This window comes from Saccostrea echinata, unplaced genomic scaffold (assembly GCF_033153115.1).
Source record: "Saccostrea echinata isolate AGI-Se365-2 ecotype Australia unplaced genomic scaffold, CSIRO_AGI_Sech_v1 ptg000009l, whole genome shotgun sequence".
NCBI classification, from domain to species: domain Eukaryota; kingdom Metazoa; phylum Mollusca; class Bivalvia; order Ostreida; family Ostreidae; genus Saccostrea; species Saccostrea echinata.
In genome coordinates this window covers 8,450,065-8,467,534 of record NW_026889758.1, presented here as the reverse complement: position 1 = coordinate 8,467,534, position 17,470 = coordinate 8,450,065, and the positions used below count along the sequence as shown (strand labels likewise).

The 17,470-nt window shown below is 35.2% G+C and overlaps 1 protein-coding gene across 1 annotated transcript; it reads right to left on the bottom strand.

Annotated features, from left to right (window-relative positions):
• Positions 1-4: 4 nt before the first annotated feature.
• Positions 5-15,564, bottom strand: LOC133183254 (small ribosomal subunit protein uS11-like). Its single transcript, XM_061318215.1, has 9 exons — positions 15,494-15,564; positions 15,276-15,349; positions 12,370-12,457; positions 7,467-7,591; positions 3,782-3,807; positions 3,602-3,676; positions 3,201-3,266; positions 423-533; positions 5-216 (listed from the first exon to the last, which is right to left on the bottom strand). Exons 2-8 carry the CDS (start codon positions 15,343-15,345, stop codon positions 426-428), a joined length of 558 nt encoding a protein of 185 aa, XP_061174199.1. The 5' UTR covers positions 15,346-15,349; positions 15,494-15,564; the 3' UTR covers positions 5-216; positions 423-425.
• Positions 15,565-17,470: the final 1,906 nt, after the last annotated feature.

Genomic DNA, 17,470 nt, shown 5'->3' with positions numbered 1-17,470 from the left:
GGTATTGGTTGTATGAAACATTTATTATTCAGTACGATGATCTTTTACATGACAATTCATCTGAAATTTTGACAGATCTGAATTTGAGGATCAAAATAAAATCACAAGAAATACAATAGTTAGACTGTCACATGACTTGTTACAAAACTGGGTTATTGGAAAATGGTAGATGTACTGCTTACAGAATCATTCCAGTCTTCATATCTCGAGTGTTTACTGGAGGGAAAAAAAAATAAAACTAATTTTATTAGCCAACACACACGTATATTAAATATTTATAAAAGGCTGATATTCATTATTTCTATTTTGCATTTTTGCAAAATGTATTTCTTAATCCAACATTAGAATATCACTCTAATCAAAGAGCAGGCATTCTGTTAGGTATCACATGTCTAAAATGTACTCACTTTATTGTAACTTACCATTTACTTCCTGGGTCGTTTCCGAGGTCGGCACCCATTATGTGGTATCTTAGTGACGTCAGTGATGGATACAACTCGTACTCCTGAAGTACGTAAACCCAACAAGGCCGACTGTAATTCAAAATTAATATCATGTATTAACAATTATTTACCTCAATGCCATCTGGGTTTATAATGTAAGGCCAAAGTTTTTCAATTTTTTTGTTTAAAGATCCACTGACCCTAATTTTCAAGGAACTAGAAAAAAAAAATGCAAATTTCTGATTGTTTTTAATTCGGCCAACTTATTTCAACAGGCAAAATTAAAAACAAATATAAAATATGTTTTAAATTTTACGAATGATTTTACAAAAATTATTTGAAGAGGAAAATGTAATAAATATTTTCCTGAAAAAGCCATTTGTACAGCAACAGGTCTTTTAAATCAACATGACATTGTATCTTTGAGCTATAAATATATGTGATGCAATACATCTGGGGAAATGATCACTGGTGTTTTGTAAATAGTTATTAATTTATTTTCAAGCCATTATAGACACTGGTTTAATGCTGTGCACTGATCATAAAATCAATAATGTTCATGATAGTGTCTTTGCATTACAGATGTTTACAAACGGTTCACTCAGTCCAACTTGTAAAGTGTTCAGGATTGGACTAATACCCCAAAACGCCTACATTTCCTATCATCCATTTTTTCAATTTAAATAATGAGGACAATGTTTTCATTCATTTGTTTTAAATGTGCAGTAACGCTTAATATTGCTACACTTTAGTATATTTAAGAAAATAAAATTATTTAGAAAAATTATTTACATCATAAAATAAAGATCAATCATAAATGAATTAAAAGCTAAAGAATGCCAATGGTCATCTGTTTGATATGCTGCATGTTGATAGTTTTCTACCTAGATTGGAACTGGAAGTTAATAAATTAATCTCACAATTTTTGGGACCTGAACCCTGGATGCAAGGGGACATGATTTTTACAATTTGGTAGAGGGATTGCTATTTATTATACAGTTAAACTTTGTTATCTCGAAGTTGATGGGACTGTTGATGAACTTCGAGATATCCGGGGGTTCGACATATCGAGGGTTATAATTCAAATGAACTTTAAATAAACTTAGTGCAGTGAATATGTACTTAATAGTAAAAACATGTCATGTTTCTTTTTTGTTCGAAATTTTGTATACGATTTCTTTAATGTACATGTACATGTTTTTAGCAATCAAAAAAAAATTTACATCCTCTTTATAATTCACAAAATAAAAGGCTTGTATAATATGCACAGAAGTATAATCCTTCTACTAACGCGGCAAGTCAACCGCTAGCATCGTTTCCCATGTATACATAACCGGATATCGTCTATGCATTGTAAATTTAAAACCGGTAGCTGTCAGAATAACGAAAACGAAATATTTATTTTCTTTTATTGGAAAAACATGTTCAGACATGTAAAATCAGTTAAAAGAAAATTATTTTACCATAATAAAATCAAATGCAAAAGAAGAATCACGCACTTTTGTCTAATATCAGAACACCACTGAATCACAGGGTACTACAGCACAAGTTTTTCACTGCGACACACACTCACATGATGGTGTGTACGGACGATTGTAAATTCTGCACGGTCATATAGGGAAAATAAATTCTAACTGCATTGAATTTGAGAATTTTGTTTTACTTCGATGGCTATAATTTTCACTTTCATATCCATAAACTATATGTATGCTCGCATATTTCGCATAGCATTAAATAGCGATTATAAAGATAAACGTACCCAAGCCACAAAACAATTAACGTGTCATCCACGCGTATGCATTAGACTAATACACACAACCTTTGGCTTGCATAATTACAATCAAGGTAAGCCATACATACACTTCATATAATTATCGCGCTATTATCTGTTGATCACAGGAATACAGGTAACCCGAGCGTGACAGACAGGTGGGTGTTATCAATAGAGCATTCAGTTTACCTAACGGACTTGATCATCAGAGCGGAAAATTATCCTGACTTCGAGATAACGCATGTGATTTTAATGAATGGGTACACAATTTTACTTTGAGATAACCGGGGTATTCGACATTACCATGTTCGACATAGAGGGGTTTATTTTAATCATTTATTAAGCAAAATTCGTCGGGACCACGGCCTTACTTCGACATATCCGGGGTATTCGAGATATCCGTGTTCGAGATTTCGAAGTTTAGCTGTACTTAATCAAACAGACTGTCTGCTAGCTGAAGACATGTAAAGGTGTACTGTATTTTTATATGGAGCTCAATTTTGATTCAAAGGGACATCCGACATTTACAATTTTTGTAGAAGGTTTGCTACTCCCCTTGTAAGAAGTATTGTCTGTTAATTAAATGTTTGGAGATTCAATCTCCAAACATTTAATTAACAGACACTACTTCTCCAAGAATGCATTAGTTTAGATGGTTTTGGCCACACTCCTCAAGCCCAAGGGTGGCAGAGACTATGAAATTCATAATTTCTGTTCCCTTTCATCCATAGATACTAGATACCAAAATTGGTTGAAATTGGTTTAACCAGTTCAAAGAGGAAGCTGAAAATGTTCAAAAGTTTACACAGTGCACACAACAACAAACGGGGGACAATCAGCAATAGATCACCTGAGTGACTCAGGAGACACTGAATTCAAATACATGTACTCCAAAACTGAGAAGCTAGGAAATTTTGTTTTAAACTAGTCAAAAGACTTGGCAATAGTTCCACATTTACAAAAATGAAACAAATTGCAGAACTTACTGATCTTTTGCCATCAATCCCATTCAACTTAACCCTCAGATTCTTTAAACCTAAGTCGACGGCTTTCTGTAAAAGACACTTCATCATATATATCAAATAATCTTAATACATCCAATTCATATCATCATAGACGTGATTCAAACCTTGTCACTATGACAATGTTTACAATGGGTGATGATTTCAAGAAGAAAGGTCTAATAAAGTAGCTTATCCTTGTAATAAGCTATAATTTTTTATCTGAAATCCTAAACTCCTTTATGTCAAATTCTGACTAAATGATGCACCCTCAAAAAAAATTATTACTGGCTACTGAAATGAAGAATAATAAATAACTGTGAAAAAAGTGAGCAAAATTGCCATATTGTTCTAAAATTATAAAAATCTTTTTTAATGACCATTACCTCCCCTATGTGGGATCCAACAGTCTGCGCACAAAGGTTTGTTTTGCCCTTTGTGTTCCTGAACCCAAGGATTCCCTTAAAAACAAAAATTAGGCAGCTTACTTAAATAAACAATGCACATGTACACAGTAATTCTGTTTAATTTTTGTTATAATTTTAAAAATAAAAATCTGTACCTACCCCAGAGGAAGAGTATATAATATCACCTAAAAAGCAAAATTATAAATGTCAAATTTTCTTTATGAAAAACTGAAATACAAAATACAAGTACAGATATTTTCATAAAGTAGATGTGTCTTTTTTAGTATTTTAACCCACAATCTAATATTGAAAACATAAAATATGTATGTATGTTGCTTATTTGTAAAAGACGGGTAATGAATTTCACAAAACCCAAAAAACAAAAATAGAAATCTTATACAAGAGGCCCATGGGCCACATCTCTCACCTGAGCACATTGGCTAGGCAAAAGCACAAATCAATTCAGTATTGGAGGGGGGGGGGTAAACTACCTGATGATGCTTCCATGTCAATATAACAAATGTCTTTGTTGTACTTGAGAAGATTTAAAAAAAAAATTTCCCATATATTCTTTTGTAAAAATTTCATCCCCCATTGTAGCTCCTCCCTATCCCAGGGGTCATCATTTGAACAAACTTGAATCTACACTACCTGAGAATGCTTCCATATCAATAAGACTAAACATAGCTTTTCTGTTCTTGAGAAGAAATATTTTTTCTATATCTTCTTATGTAAAACTTTTGATCCTCCATTGGGCCCCACCCTACCCCTGGGGGTCATCATTTGAACAAAATTGAATTTACATTACCTGAGGATGCCTCAATATCAAAATGACTAAACATAATTTTCAGTTCCTGAGAAGAAGGTATTTTCCTATATGTTCCTATGTAAAATTTTTGATTCCCCATTGTGGCCTGACCCTATCCCCTGGGGGCATCATTTTAACAAACTTGAATCTACACTACCTGAGGATGCTTCCAAAATGACTAATCATGGCTTTGCAGTTCTTCAGTAGAAAATATTTTTCCTATATATTTCTATGTAAAACTTTGATCCTCCATTGTGGCCCCATCCTACCCCCAGGGGTCATGATTTGAATAAATTTGAATCTACACTACCTGAGGATGCTTCCATATAAATATGTGACTCATCATGACTTTGCTTTTCTTGAGAAGATTTTTAAAGATTTTTCCTATATACTTCTTAGTAAAATTTTGATCCTCCATTGTGGCCCCACCCTATCCTCAAGGGTCATGATTTGAACAAACTTGAATCTACACTACCTGAGGATGCTTCCATATAAATATGACTCATCATGGCTTTGCTGTTCTTGAGAAGAAGATTTTTAAAGATTTTTCCTATATATTTCTATGTAAAACTTTGATCCTCCATTGTGGCCCCACCCTACCCCCGGGGGTCATGATTTGAAGAAACTTGAATCTACACTACCTGAGGATGCTTCCATATAAATATGTGACTCATCATGACTTTGCTTTTCTTGAGAAGAAGATTTTTAAAGGTTTTTCCTATATATTTCTATGTAAAACTTTGATCCTCCATTGTGGCCCCGCCCTACCCCCGGGGGTCATGATTTGAAGAAACTTGAATCTACACTACCTGAGGATGCTTCCACATGATTTTCGTCTTTCCTGGCCCTGTGGTTCTTGAGAAGAAGATTTTTAAAAGATGCTATTAATTTTTCTCCAATTCTTTATGATCTACCTTTGAAAGAGGGCATGGCCCTTCAATTGAACAAACTTGAATCCCCTTCACCCTATGATACTTTGTGGCAAGTTTGGTTGAAATTGCCCCAGTGGTTCTTGAGAAGAAGTCAAAATTGTTAAAAGTTTACAGACAGACTGACAGCTAGACAGACGTACACTGGACAAAAAGTGATTAGAAAAGCTCACTTGAGCCCTCGGCTCAGGTGAGCTAAAAATAAAAAAAACCTTTCCCAATAGACAAGAGGCCCATGAGTAACAATGCTCACCTGTGTAACTATGGTTCTTCTTCGTCAACAGTTTTTTTCCCCTATATATTTCTATGTCAAACTTTGATCTCCCATTGTAGCTCCACCCTACCCCCACGGCTGATTTGAACAAACTTGAATCTACACTGCCTGAGAATTCTTCCATATAAATATGACTTGCCATGGCTTTGCTGTTCTTGAGAAGAATTTTTTTTACAGATTTTTCCTATTTATTCCTATGTAAAACTTTAATTGCCCATTGTCGGTCTACCCTACCCCCAGGAAGTCATGATTTGAACAAAATTGAATCTACACTACCTGATGATGCTTCCACTTTACAATTGATCATGGCTTTGCTGTTTTTGAGTAGATGATTTTTACAAATTTATTCTGTGTATTCCTATGTAAAACATTGATTTCCCATTATTGCACCACCCTACCCCTGGGGGTCATGGTTTTAATAAACTAGAATCTACACTACACAAAATGTGACTTATCATTGTTTTACTGTTCTAGAGAAGATTTTTGCTATATTTATATATACTCATGTAAAACTTTGATCCCCCATTGTAGCCCCACTTACTCCCTGGTTTCATGATTTGAACAAACTTGAATCTACAGAGATGCTTCCATATAAATATGATTCATCATGGCTTTGCTGTTCTTGAGAAGAAGATTTTTCCTTTGCAAAAACTTTGATTGCCCATTGTGACCCCACCTATCCCCAGGGGTAATGATTTGAACAAAATTGAATACCTGAGGATGGTTCATATAAATATGGCTAATCATGACTTTTCTGTTCCTAGGAAAAAGATTTTAAAAGATTTTCTCTATGTATTTCAACGTTAAACTTAAATTACCCATTGTGGCCCCACAATACCTCCAAGGTCATGACTTGAACAAACTTACACTACCTGAAGATGCATCATATAAATATGACTGATCATAGATTTGTTGTTCTAGACAAAAAGGTTTTTATTTATCCTATGTTTTCCTATGTAAAACTTTGATTGCCAACTGTGACCCCACCCTACCCTTGGGGGTTATGATTTGAACGAACTTGAATCTACAATGCTTCCATACAAATATGACCAATCATAACTTTGCTGTTTCTTGGAAAAAGATCTTTAAAGATTTTTTCGGTATTCCTATGTAAAACTTTGATCATCCAAGTGGCCCCATTCTACTCCCTGGGGTCATGATTTGAACAAACTTAAATATACACCACCTGTGGATGCTTCCATATAAACATGACTGATCATTGCTTTGATGTTCTTGAGAAGAAGATCTTTAAGGAATATTTTTCATATCTATAATCATGTAAAACTTTGATCGCCCATAATGACCTGACCCCACCCCTGGAGTCTTGATTTGAACATACTTGAATCTACACTTTATCAGAAAGCTTTCACTTAAGTTTCATTTTTTCTGGTCCAGTGGTTCTTGAGAAGAAGATTTTTAAATGACCCGCCTAATTTTTACTATTTTTTTTTCATTACTGCTATCTCCACTTATAAAAGGGTGTGGGTTTTCAAAAATTTGAATCCCCTTTAACCAAGGATACTTTGTGCCAAGTTTGTTTGAATCTGGCCCAGTGGTTCTGGAGAAGATGAAATTGTAAAAAGTTTACGACAATGACGTCAATGACAATGTAAGACAATGGACATTTTTTTTTGATCAGAATAGCTCACTTGAGCTTTTGGCACAGGTGAGTTAACAATCAATGGGTTTTATAATGAATTACAATTAAGGTTTATTATATATATCCTCATTTTTCCATAGTTTCACTGCATGCAAAATTTTCCATCTCTTCCATAGCAAACAAAGATGTACTTGTAAATCTTAATTAATCACACATATTGGTCCATAGTTTACCTGAGGCTTTGCAGAGGGATATAATGACATTGTTTTTTGAAGATTTGATGTTGACTACAGGTAGCTCATCATAAGGTGTCCCATCAATTTTCATTTTAAGTGTCAGGTCACTGGGGTAATGCTTCCTGTCATCAAAAAAAAATCTTTAACTTGACAATTAACCAGATGACGATGAACCATTCAAGTTACCTTAGCAAATGAGTCAAATTTACAACAGAGTGAGCATCTTCTCAATATTCAAATATCAGAATGTTGATGGTTGTTCATCAGTTCGAAACAAAGAAAGTCCATTCTATGACATTTGAAATCCTAGGCGTATATGATAATTAAGGCATTTCAAACAAATTCTAGTCATCAACAAACTTTATAAATAATCAATATCTCATAAATCATTGTAGACATGAAATCTAGTGATAAATTTTTTTGGTTATTATGAGTCAATCTACAATGCCCATCACACGTACAGATGTACTGGTAACAGGAAGGCAATGTCATTGCTATACCTTTAAAAATTTGTTTCTTTAAAAATCTATTCTAAAAAAAAGTCTAACATTTCCAATGTTTTACTGAGCGGTCATAAAAAAATTGATGTTTGACCGCAGAGTGAGATATTGGACCTGTCCATGAGATACTGGACCGCTTATGTCACAAAATGGGCGGGATCAGCTAAATCTCATTCGTTGGTGTTTGACAGTGACAGAATTGATTGAGTTCAGTGCTGTTAATTGAAACATACATCATGAAAGCCAGCACAAGATACACTGATTTCAACAAAAATAAAATACAAGAGGCCCAAGGGCCTTGAATCGCTCTTCTGATAAACTGTACAACCTATCACTTCTATTTGAAGCCTCGAAGTATCCTGTATATTTACATAAACCCTTGAAATTCCAATTCACACTCTGAGAACCCAAGATGATTCTAAGCCAATTAGTACCTGAGAGTTGGTCATGGTGACCTACTTATCACTTGTCATTCTCTGAGGACCCATCAACTAAGTTTGATGATTCTAAGCCAATTAATACCTAAGATATTTTCTAAAATAATAATCATAAAATTTTATAAGTAGGTCAAAGTGACCTACTTTTCAATTATTTTACTCCAAGGACCCAAGATGCATCAACTGACAAAGTTTGATGATTCTAAGCCAATTAGTACCTGAAATATTTAATTAAAGCCATAAATTTTCAAAAGTAGGTCACCGTGACCTACTTTTCAGTTGCTGTACTCCGAGGACAAAAGATACATTGACTGACAAAGTTTGATGATTCTAGCCAATAAGTACCCAAAATATTTAACAAGAGGCCCAAGGGCCACATCGCTCACCTGAGCACTGTGGCTAGGAAAAAAGGAAAAATCAGTTTAGTATTGAAAAGCTTAAATGCATAAGTGGTCCCAACCTACCCCTAAAAAGGGAGTGGGGGGGGGGTCATGATTTGAACAAACTTGAATCTACACTATATGAGGATGCTTCCGTATAAATATGACAAACCGTGGCTCTGCTGTTCTTGAGATTTTTAAAGATTTTTCCTATATATTCCTATGTAAAACTTTGATCGTTCATTGTGACCCCGCCCTATCCCCGGGGGTCATGATTTGAACAAACTTGAATCTACACCACCTGAGGATGCTTCCATATAAATATGACCAATCATAGCTTTGCTGTTCTTGAGAAGAAGATTTTTGAAGATTTTTCCTGTATATTCCTATGTAAAACTTTGATCGTCCAATGTGGCCCCACCCAACCCCCGGGGGTCATGATTTGAAAAAACTTGAATCTACACCACCTGAGGATGCTTCCAAATAAATATGACCAATCATAGCTTTGCTGTTCTTGAGAAGAAGATTTTTCCTATGTACACCTACATGTATGTTAAACTGATCGTCCATTTTGGCCCCACCCTACCCCCGGGGTCATGATTTGAACAAACTTGAATATACACCACCTGATGATGCTTCCATATAAACATGACCAATCATAGCTTTGCTGTTCTTGAGAAGAAGATTTTTGAAGATTTTTCCTATATATTCCTATGTAAAACTTTGATCGTCCATTGTGGACCCACCCTATCCCCAGGGGTCAAGATTTGTACAAAGTTGAATCTACACTATATGAGGATGCTTCCAAATAAATATGACCAATCATAGCTTTGCTGTTCTTGAGAAGAAGATTTTTGAAGATTTTTCCTATGTACGCCTATGTTAAACATTGATCGTCCATTGTGGCCCCACCCTACCCCTGGGGGTCATGATTTGAACAAACTTGAATCTACACCACCTGAGGATGCTTCCATATAAATATGACCAATCATAGCTTTGCTGTTCTTGAGAAGAAGATTTTTGAAGATTTTTCCTATATATTCCAGACCTATGTAAAACTTTGATCGTCCAATGTGGCCCCACCCTACCCCCGGGGGTCATGATTTGTACAAACTTGAATCTACACCACCTGTGGATGCTTCCAAATAAATATGACCAATCATAGCTTTGCTGTTCTTGAGAAGAAGATTTTTGAAGATTTTTCCTATATATTCCTATGTAAAACTTTGATCGTCCATTGTAGCCCCACCCTATCCCCGGGGGTCATGATTTGAACAAACTTGAATCTACACTACCTGACAATAATTCCACATGAGTTTCATCTTTCCTGGCCCACTGGTTCTTGAGAAGAAGATTTTTCAATAATGCCATTAATTTTTTGCTATTTCGTAATTATCTCCCCTTGGAGGAGGGCGTGGCCCTTCATTTGAACAAACTTGAAACCCCTTCACCCAAGGATACTTTGTGCCAAGTTTGATTGAAATTGGCCCAGTAGTTCTGGAGAAGAAGATGAAAATGTGAAAAGTTTACGACAACAACGACGCCGACGACGCCGACGACGACAGACAACGGACAAATTTTGATCAGAAAAGCTCACTTGAGCCTTCGGCTCAGGTGAGCTAATAACAGCCATAAATTTTCAAAAGTAGGTCACAGTGACCTACTTTTCAGTCAACCTACTCCGACAACCAAAGATGCATCAACTGACAAATTTTGACAATTCTAAGCCAAATAATTCCTGAAAATATTAAATACAGCCATAAAATTTCAAAAGTAGGTCACCGTGACCTACTTTTCAGTTGTTGTACTCCGAGGACCCAAGATGCATCAACTGACAAAGTTTGATGATTCTAAGCCAATTAGTACCCGAAATATTTTATTAAAGCCATAAATTTTCCGAAAGTAGGTCACAGTGACCTACTTTTTAGTCGACCTACTTCGAAGACCCATGACGCATCAACTGACAAAGTTTGATGATTCTAAGCCAATTAGTACCTGAAATATTTAATTAAAGCCATAAATTTTCAAAAGTAGGTCACAGTGACCTACTTTTTAGTCGATCTACTCTGAAGACCCAAGATGCATCAACTGACAAAGTTTGATGATTCTAAGCCAATTAGTACCCGAAATATTTTATTAAAGCCATAAATTTTCAAAAGTAGGTCACCGTGACCTACTGCTGTACTTGAGATCCCTTTGCTTGACTTATATCAAACTTTTACATTGGTTCTTTATAGGGAGTATAGATAGCTTCTATTGATTTTGAGGTAACAAGATCAAAGGTCATGGTCAAACTGGACATATTATATTAAGATAGTGACTGATTCTAAGCCAATTAGTACTGCTGTACTCCGAGGACCAAAGATACATCGACTGACAAAGTTTGATGTTTCATATAAATTGAAAACTAGGTCACAGTGACCTACTTTTCAGTTGACCTTTTTTGAGGACCCAAGATGCATCAACTTACAAAGTTTTATGATCATAGGACTTAAAATGTCCAAATTATGCCTCTAAAACGCTTTCAAATCGAATGCCTGCAAAGTTCAAAAAGTAGGTCACTGTGACCTACTTTTTAATAAATATGTTTTATGGCCCCAAGATGCATCATCTTACAAGATTTAATGATTCTAAGCCTCCCCGTATTCGAATTAATGACCTTAATTGTTTTAAAAAAGATTAGCCATAAAATTCAAAAAGTAGGTCAAGGTGACCTACTTTTTAGTTGACGTACTTTGAGGACCCAAGATGCATCAACTGACAAAGTTTGATGATCATAGGCCTTAAATTGTTCAAAATATGCCTCTAAATCATTTTGAAAAAGAATGGCCGCAAAATTTAAAAAGTAGGTCACCGTGACCTACTTTTGAGTCAACATGATATGAGGTCCTTAGATGCACCAACTGACAAGATTTGATGATCCTAGTCCTTATAGTAAGCAAAATATCAACATTTTAATAAAATGTAATTTTTGGTCAACTTTGAAGTGACCTTGAGACCACGCCCTTTGCCCCAGGGTAAATCCCCGTGCAAATTTTAATCTACAACATATCCTCATCCTTTTGTGTAAGTTTGGTGATAATCTGCCCACTGGTTCTTGAGAAGAAGATTTTTTAGCAACCAGTACTTTTGTTTCTATTTACCTAATTATCTCCCCTTGTCAAAGGGTCACAACCCCAGTTTTAGTATAAAAGAGAGCCCTTGGGCCAAGGATACCCTGTGACAAATTTGACAATAATTGGCCAAGGGGTTCTTGAGTTATGGCTCAGAAGAGCTAAAAAGGTATAACAAAACATTTATTGACTGTGTTCTTGGAAAAAATGCATTTTGCTGACCCTCGAACCAAACTGTTTGCCTTCGGCCTAACAACATCAGGCAAACAGTTTGGTTCTTAGGTCCGACAACACGCATGTTGCCCTTGAACCCAGTCAATTAATGTATATTCAAGAGAATAGGGTTCAAACCCTAATCCCCCTGAACTTAAAACATATCATGAACTGAGTTATCTGGCCATAGCAAATGATTCTGCCTGACTTTCATTCATGTTATTTAAAGTATGTGTATTACAAAAGCATTAAACAACCTCCAGTTTTTCTTGTCATGCTGATTGTCCCCCAGTGTAACTCGGTCTTCTTCACTTTCATGGAAGTAACTTACAGCTTGGTGGTTTACTGAAAAGGAAATTCACTTTTCATATAAAAAAAAAAATATTCACAGAACTTAATTTTCAAGTTTGAATATTTTGATGAAAAAAACGAGTACATGAAACTTACCATTTTTCAACAAACAAAAAAAATGTTTCCGAAAAAATTATTCTTTCTCCTAATGCATAAGAATTTACATGTATAACATAATAGTGATGACAGCGAGAAGCGCCATGTGCCATTCATAAAGCAAGAAAACTTAAGACCAAACATCTACAAAGAGAAGTAATTTAAACTGAAACCTGAACTTTTGTCAAGGAAATTTTTGAGTGCAAGTTCCCAGAATTTCTTTGTGATGATGATGGATAAAACATGTAGGTGACCAAGATTTTGTCCTAACAGAGAGCTTAAAAAACAAGAAATATACTGGTATGCTCAAAATGCAGCAATATTAAAAAGAGTCAGCTTTAGATTTAGAATATGTCTGTAATGATAGTGAAAAAATGGGTAACAACCTTCTTGTCACGGGACAAATATAATCTGAAGTTTGATCTCCATCAGATCTCAATATCATTAGGAGTAACTTACTTTTTAGAGAGTACCAGTGTACCAAGTTTGATATCTGTCAAACAAAGGGTTGTCAAGATACTAACCAGTCACTATCTTAATATAATATGTCCAGTTTGACCATGACCTTTGATCTTGTTACCTCAAAATAAATAGAAGCTATCTATACTCCCTATAAAGAACCAATGTAAAGTTTGATATAAGTCAAGCAAAGGGATCTCAAGATATTGATCAGACAATATTTTCCAAGTTTGACACTTGATCTTTCACCTTGTGACCTCAAAACCATTAGGGGTCATCGACTCCTCAGGGGAGCCAATGTACAGAGTTTGATGTCTATCAAGCAAAGGGTTCTCAAGATATTAAGAGGTCAATATCTTTGTATGTCTAGTTTGATCTTGACCCTTGACCTAAAAATCGGAAGGGGTCATCTAGTCCTTAAGGGAACCAGTTTACCAAGTTTGATGTCTGTCAAGCAAAGGGCTCTCAAAATACTGAAAGGCCTCTCAATACTTCCAAGTATTTTTACCTTTGCCTCTGTGACCTCAAAATTGATTAAGTGCAATTTAATAACAGAAGTTGTGTGAATTTCCAGACATGAATTATGAATCAATGTTTCAAGACAGGGCAATGGCGAGAGTCCAAATATCCACCCAAGTCAAATCTAAACTGAGATTATAATTACTCCCCTTTTTCACATTCTTGGTACAGGGCAGGGATGTGCAATTACCATCGCCCGACGCCCGGGGATACCAATTTTAGAGGTTGGGCTATCATAAATCTATACTGTGTTAGCCCGTAAAACGAAAGTATACGTATATTTACGTCAACTGAATTGATGTACGAATTAACTTTGTTGTAAAATCATTATCTTTAATTCGTTTTAACCTATGTGTATTATGTGTTGCTATCGCCAGTCGTTTCAGTGACAATTATAGTCAATAAAAATAGGAAGAAGTACCTAACAATAACAAAGCGCAAACCATTATTTGTTTTATCTATTTCAACTTAAATGGTTTTTTTTTTTAACCTTTTTGTTATACTTATACATGCATTGTTTTCGGTAGATAATGGGCTAGTGACTGGCAACCTCGGGCTAGTAACTTTGTTACTGCCACTAGCCCGACGGGCTAGTAAACTAATTTTTGTAAATGCACACCTCTGCAGGGGCTTGTTCCAACTGTGTTAATAGTGAGCGCAGTCAGCTCTATGGACTAACGTGCAAGAACAGAAGAAATACACATTCATCAAACAAAATGTGTGAAACCTTCCCAGAATTCTTGCTACGAGAATTCCATGTGATAATGGCTAATATCATATCAGTACTGCAGATTTTGTAAGGATTTAATTCTGAGACTCACAGATCTAGAGCCTGTTAAAGGGAAAAAAATGCATGTACATGTACTCTGTAAATCCTTTTGTTCAAAAACAAAATAAACTTGTCAGACTCTGCTATGGAAGTTCAACTGGCATACGACATCATGAGATATCACAGTCTAGACTAAGTCTATAATTGCTGTTTGATGAGTTGGATCAAAGTTAAAATTGTAAGTAATGTCAAGTTTTTGATGGTATCAGTTAATTAATACATTTGTGCTCACCCTAGATAGAACGTTCTATCGTTAAAATGATATTGTCCTACGGACCCGGTTTAACGATAGAATTCGTTCTGTGTATTGGCAATGTTGCAAAATAAATACGGGCGATAACTCAAACTCTGTGCATTTTTTATGAACAATCCAGAGAGTTCCGATGTCAACATGGCGTTAAATTTGAAGCGAGGAAAAAGCGTTGAGAAAATGAATTGAATTTTCATATTTATATGGATTATTTTTTAGGTTAAAAGGCATCTACAATCTCAAAAAGGTTTGTTATGATTAATTTGGTAGTTATTTTCAGTGCAACTCCTTTTGTATTCTTCAAAATCATTTCGGAGTGGATCCACTCCGATTTGCTACATTGCAAGTATATGGGACGTATTCTAACTGTGGTGAGGGCTTGTCCCGAGACACAGTTAGATTATTCTAACTATGCTCACCCCAACCGTCGCATCATAAAAATAAAACATATTGTACAATATTTTAAAATCATATAACAACTTCTAACGTTGTTTAAGCAGTTGGTATATGTTTTTTAGACAAATATTTTTTACACGCAGTGTTAGCAAGCCCATGTTCGAATTAACTTGTGTTTTGGAAACACATTTATGCATATTTTTATCCGAAATATAGGCCTAATGTGCTTTACCGAATTATATTTATTTTTGAAAAAATGTTACCTGAAGCTAAACTTGGTCGAACCACACACGTATACACCTGTCTTGTTATACCAACCAACGACCTCAACATGTTGCTGAAAACAATCCATAGAGATAATTCGGACTACATGGCATTCTCATCAATTCATGGTTTTCTGATAAGTAATTAAATTTAAAATTGCAAAGAAAATCATACGTAGACTGATATTTTCAACTATAAACTTGAATTTTATACGTACTTTCTTCACAATAAATAGGAGATTCCGGATAAACAATAAGTTTATTTTCTTTCGACCTTCACCTTGGGTTAGAATAAACGAGAGAGCCAAATCCTGTAAATATTTTTATTCCGCACGAATTTATGCATACCTAGTACGAAGTGGAGTTTGGTGTCATATGTTTTTATTTATGCTTATTCAAGAGTGTCTTTTAGGAGACATCTTATTAAATTACAATTTTTTTGTCAAGAAAATATTTGTGTACAGCATTAACCTACAGGTGCTTGGGACGGACCCCCCCCCCCCCCACCACGTGTTCCGTACCCACAGGGTTCTTTGACTTTTTTTAAATAAAATATTTTGTATGACATAATCACAAAGTATTACAATTGAAAAGTCCAAACTATAACCTAAAACTAGCCTTTTATAAAAATTCACACTCTCTGATACTAAAAGAGTATTCTCTATTGAGAAGTTGATGGCTCGTTTTAATACTTCCCAATGAGAGAGAGTATTAAAACAAGCCATCAACTTCTCAATAGAGAATACTAAAAGAGATGTGTACGGACTTACGAGCTTGGAATGAAAGAAATAGAGAGATATATTCCTTCATGCCATGACCGTCAATTTACCAGATCTGTTATTCACATATCCAATTTATAGAGAACTGATATGCACATCATCTAAATCATTTATTGATAAAAAGACTACAATAGAAGATTAAATTCCATCTTCTAGGTCTGCAGAGTATTTCGGTCACAGAACATGGCTACAGAAAATGTGAATTATGTACACACCATTTAACAGCAGAGAAAGCATGGAAAGAAAAGGCAATGAGAATGCCTAGACCTATCAAAGTTACCCCGGAAAATGATCAATTTACAGATTGAAACGAATTCCCCAGTGAAGCGTAATGAATCACACGGAACCAATTACATGTGACTAGACTGGACCCGTCAGAGCTAGATATGCAGACGCCATTTAAGGTCATTTTTACTCTGATTTTATTTCCTTACAAGGAATTCTCACAGTGTCCTGCAGGAGTCACTACAATCAAGCAGTTATAGCCTCTCTCATGAGTCGAAATATCCCCAGCATCGTTTTCAGATATGTGCAGCGCGGGTATACCTCTGTTTCAACAGATATATGTTATATTTATAAAGCTATATGCAGGGTTGTCCCTTAGAATTAAAATAGCAGGGGGCATTTAAAAACGTAGAAGAGGGACTGATGTTTCTTCCTTAACATCGGGATGAGGAAGAATACCAGAGTAACCGGGGGGTCACGTCATTATGTAGGCGGGGAATTCCCCGGCTCCCGGGTCTGATGGACGACCCTGTATATATAATGATAAAGTTACTTTTAAAAGTGTTTTATTCCACAACGAAAAACGAAAGTCTAAGTGTTAAAATATTGTGGTTTTCAGAATGCCACAGAGAGATCGATTGCCTGTGTAGTTATAAATGTTTAGCAGAAGAATTATAACGATATAATTAAAAATAGATAAATTAATAAAACAAAAATCTGTACGTTGAAATGACTGATCTCTTAGCTAAACGAATTCTTTCGAAATGTAAAACACATGTCCCTATTTTTCTATACAAATATATGGAACAGATCATTGAAAAAACAATTGAAACCCATTTAACAGAGTCTTATTTTGGCCAGGGACCAGTTATTTATAAAAACCTACTCACTCTCCAATTGCTAGTAATGAGATGCCAATGAACAGGTTATAACGATTTACTCTAAATGCATCGCGTTTTAATTTTCTACTTCAAATATTTATCCATACATCCCTTTTCCGCAAGTTTTCAACATCCCAGCGTTGATTGAGCAATATTGATTTGAGCAGATTGTAGACATGGGCTAATATTTTATCAAAATGCCAATAAATGAACTCATTCTAAAAATTCAAAATTAGTTTAACTTTTCAAAAATAAGTTGAACATTAAATCGATACCTAATTTTCTAAAGTACTGTGTACATACATTTTAT

Excerpts from the sequence above, each read along its gene's own strand:
- LOC133183254 (XM_061318215.1), bottom strand. The coding sequence starts at position 15,345 with ATGTTGAGGTCGTTGGTTGGTATAACAAGACAGGTGTATACGTGTGTG. Across the intron at positions 7,592-12,369 it reads CATGACAAGAAAAACTGGAG|GAAGCATTACCCCAGTGACC; the intron begins GTTGTTTAATGC and ends TTTTGATGACAG. Across the intron at positions 3,677-3,781 it reads TTATATACTCTTCCTCTGGG|GGAATCCTTGGGTTCAGGAA; the intron begins GTAGGTACAGAT and ends TTTGTTTTTAAG.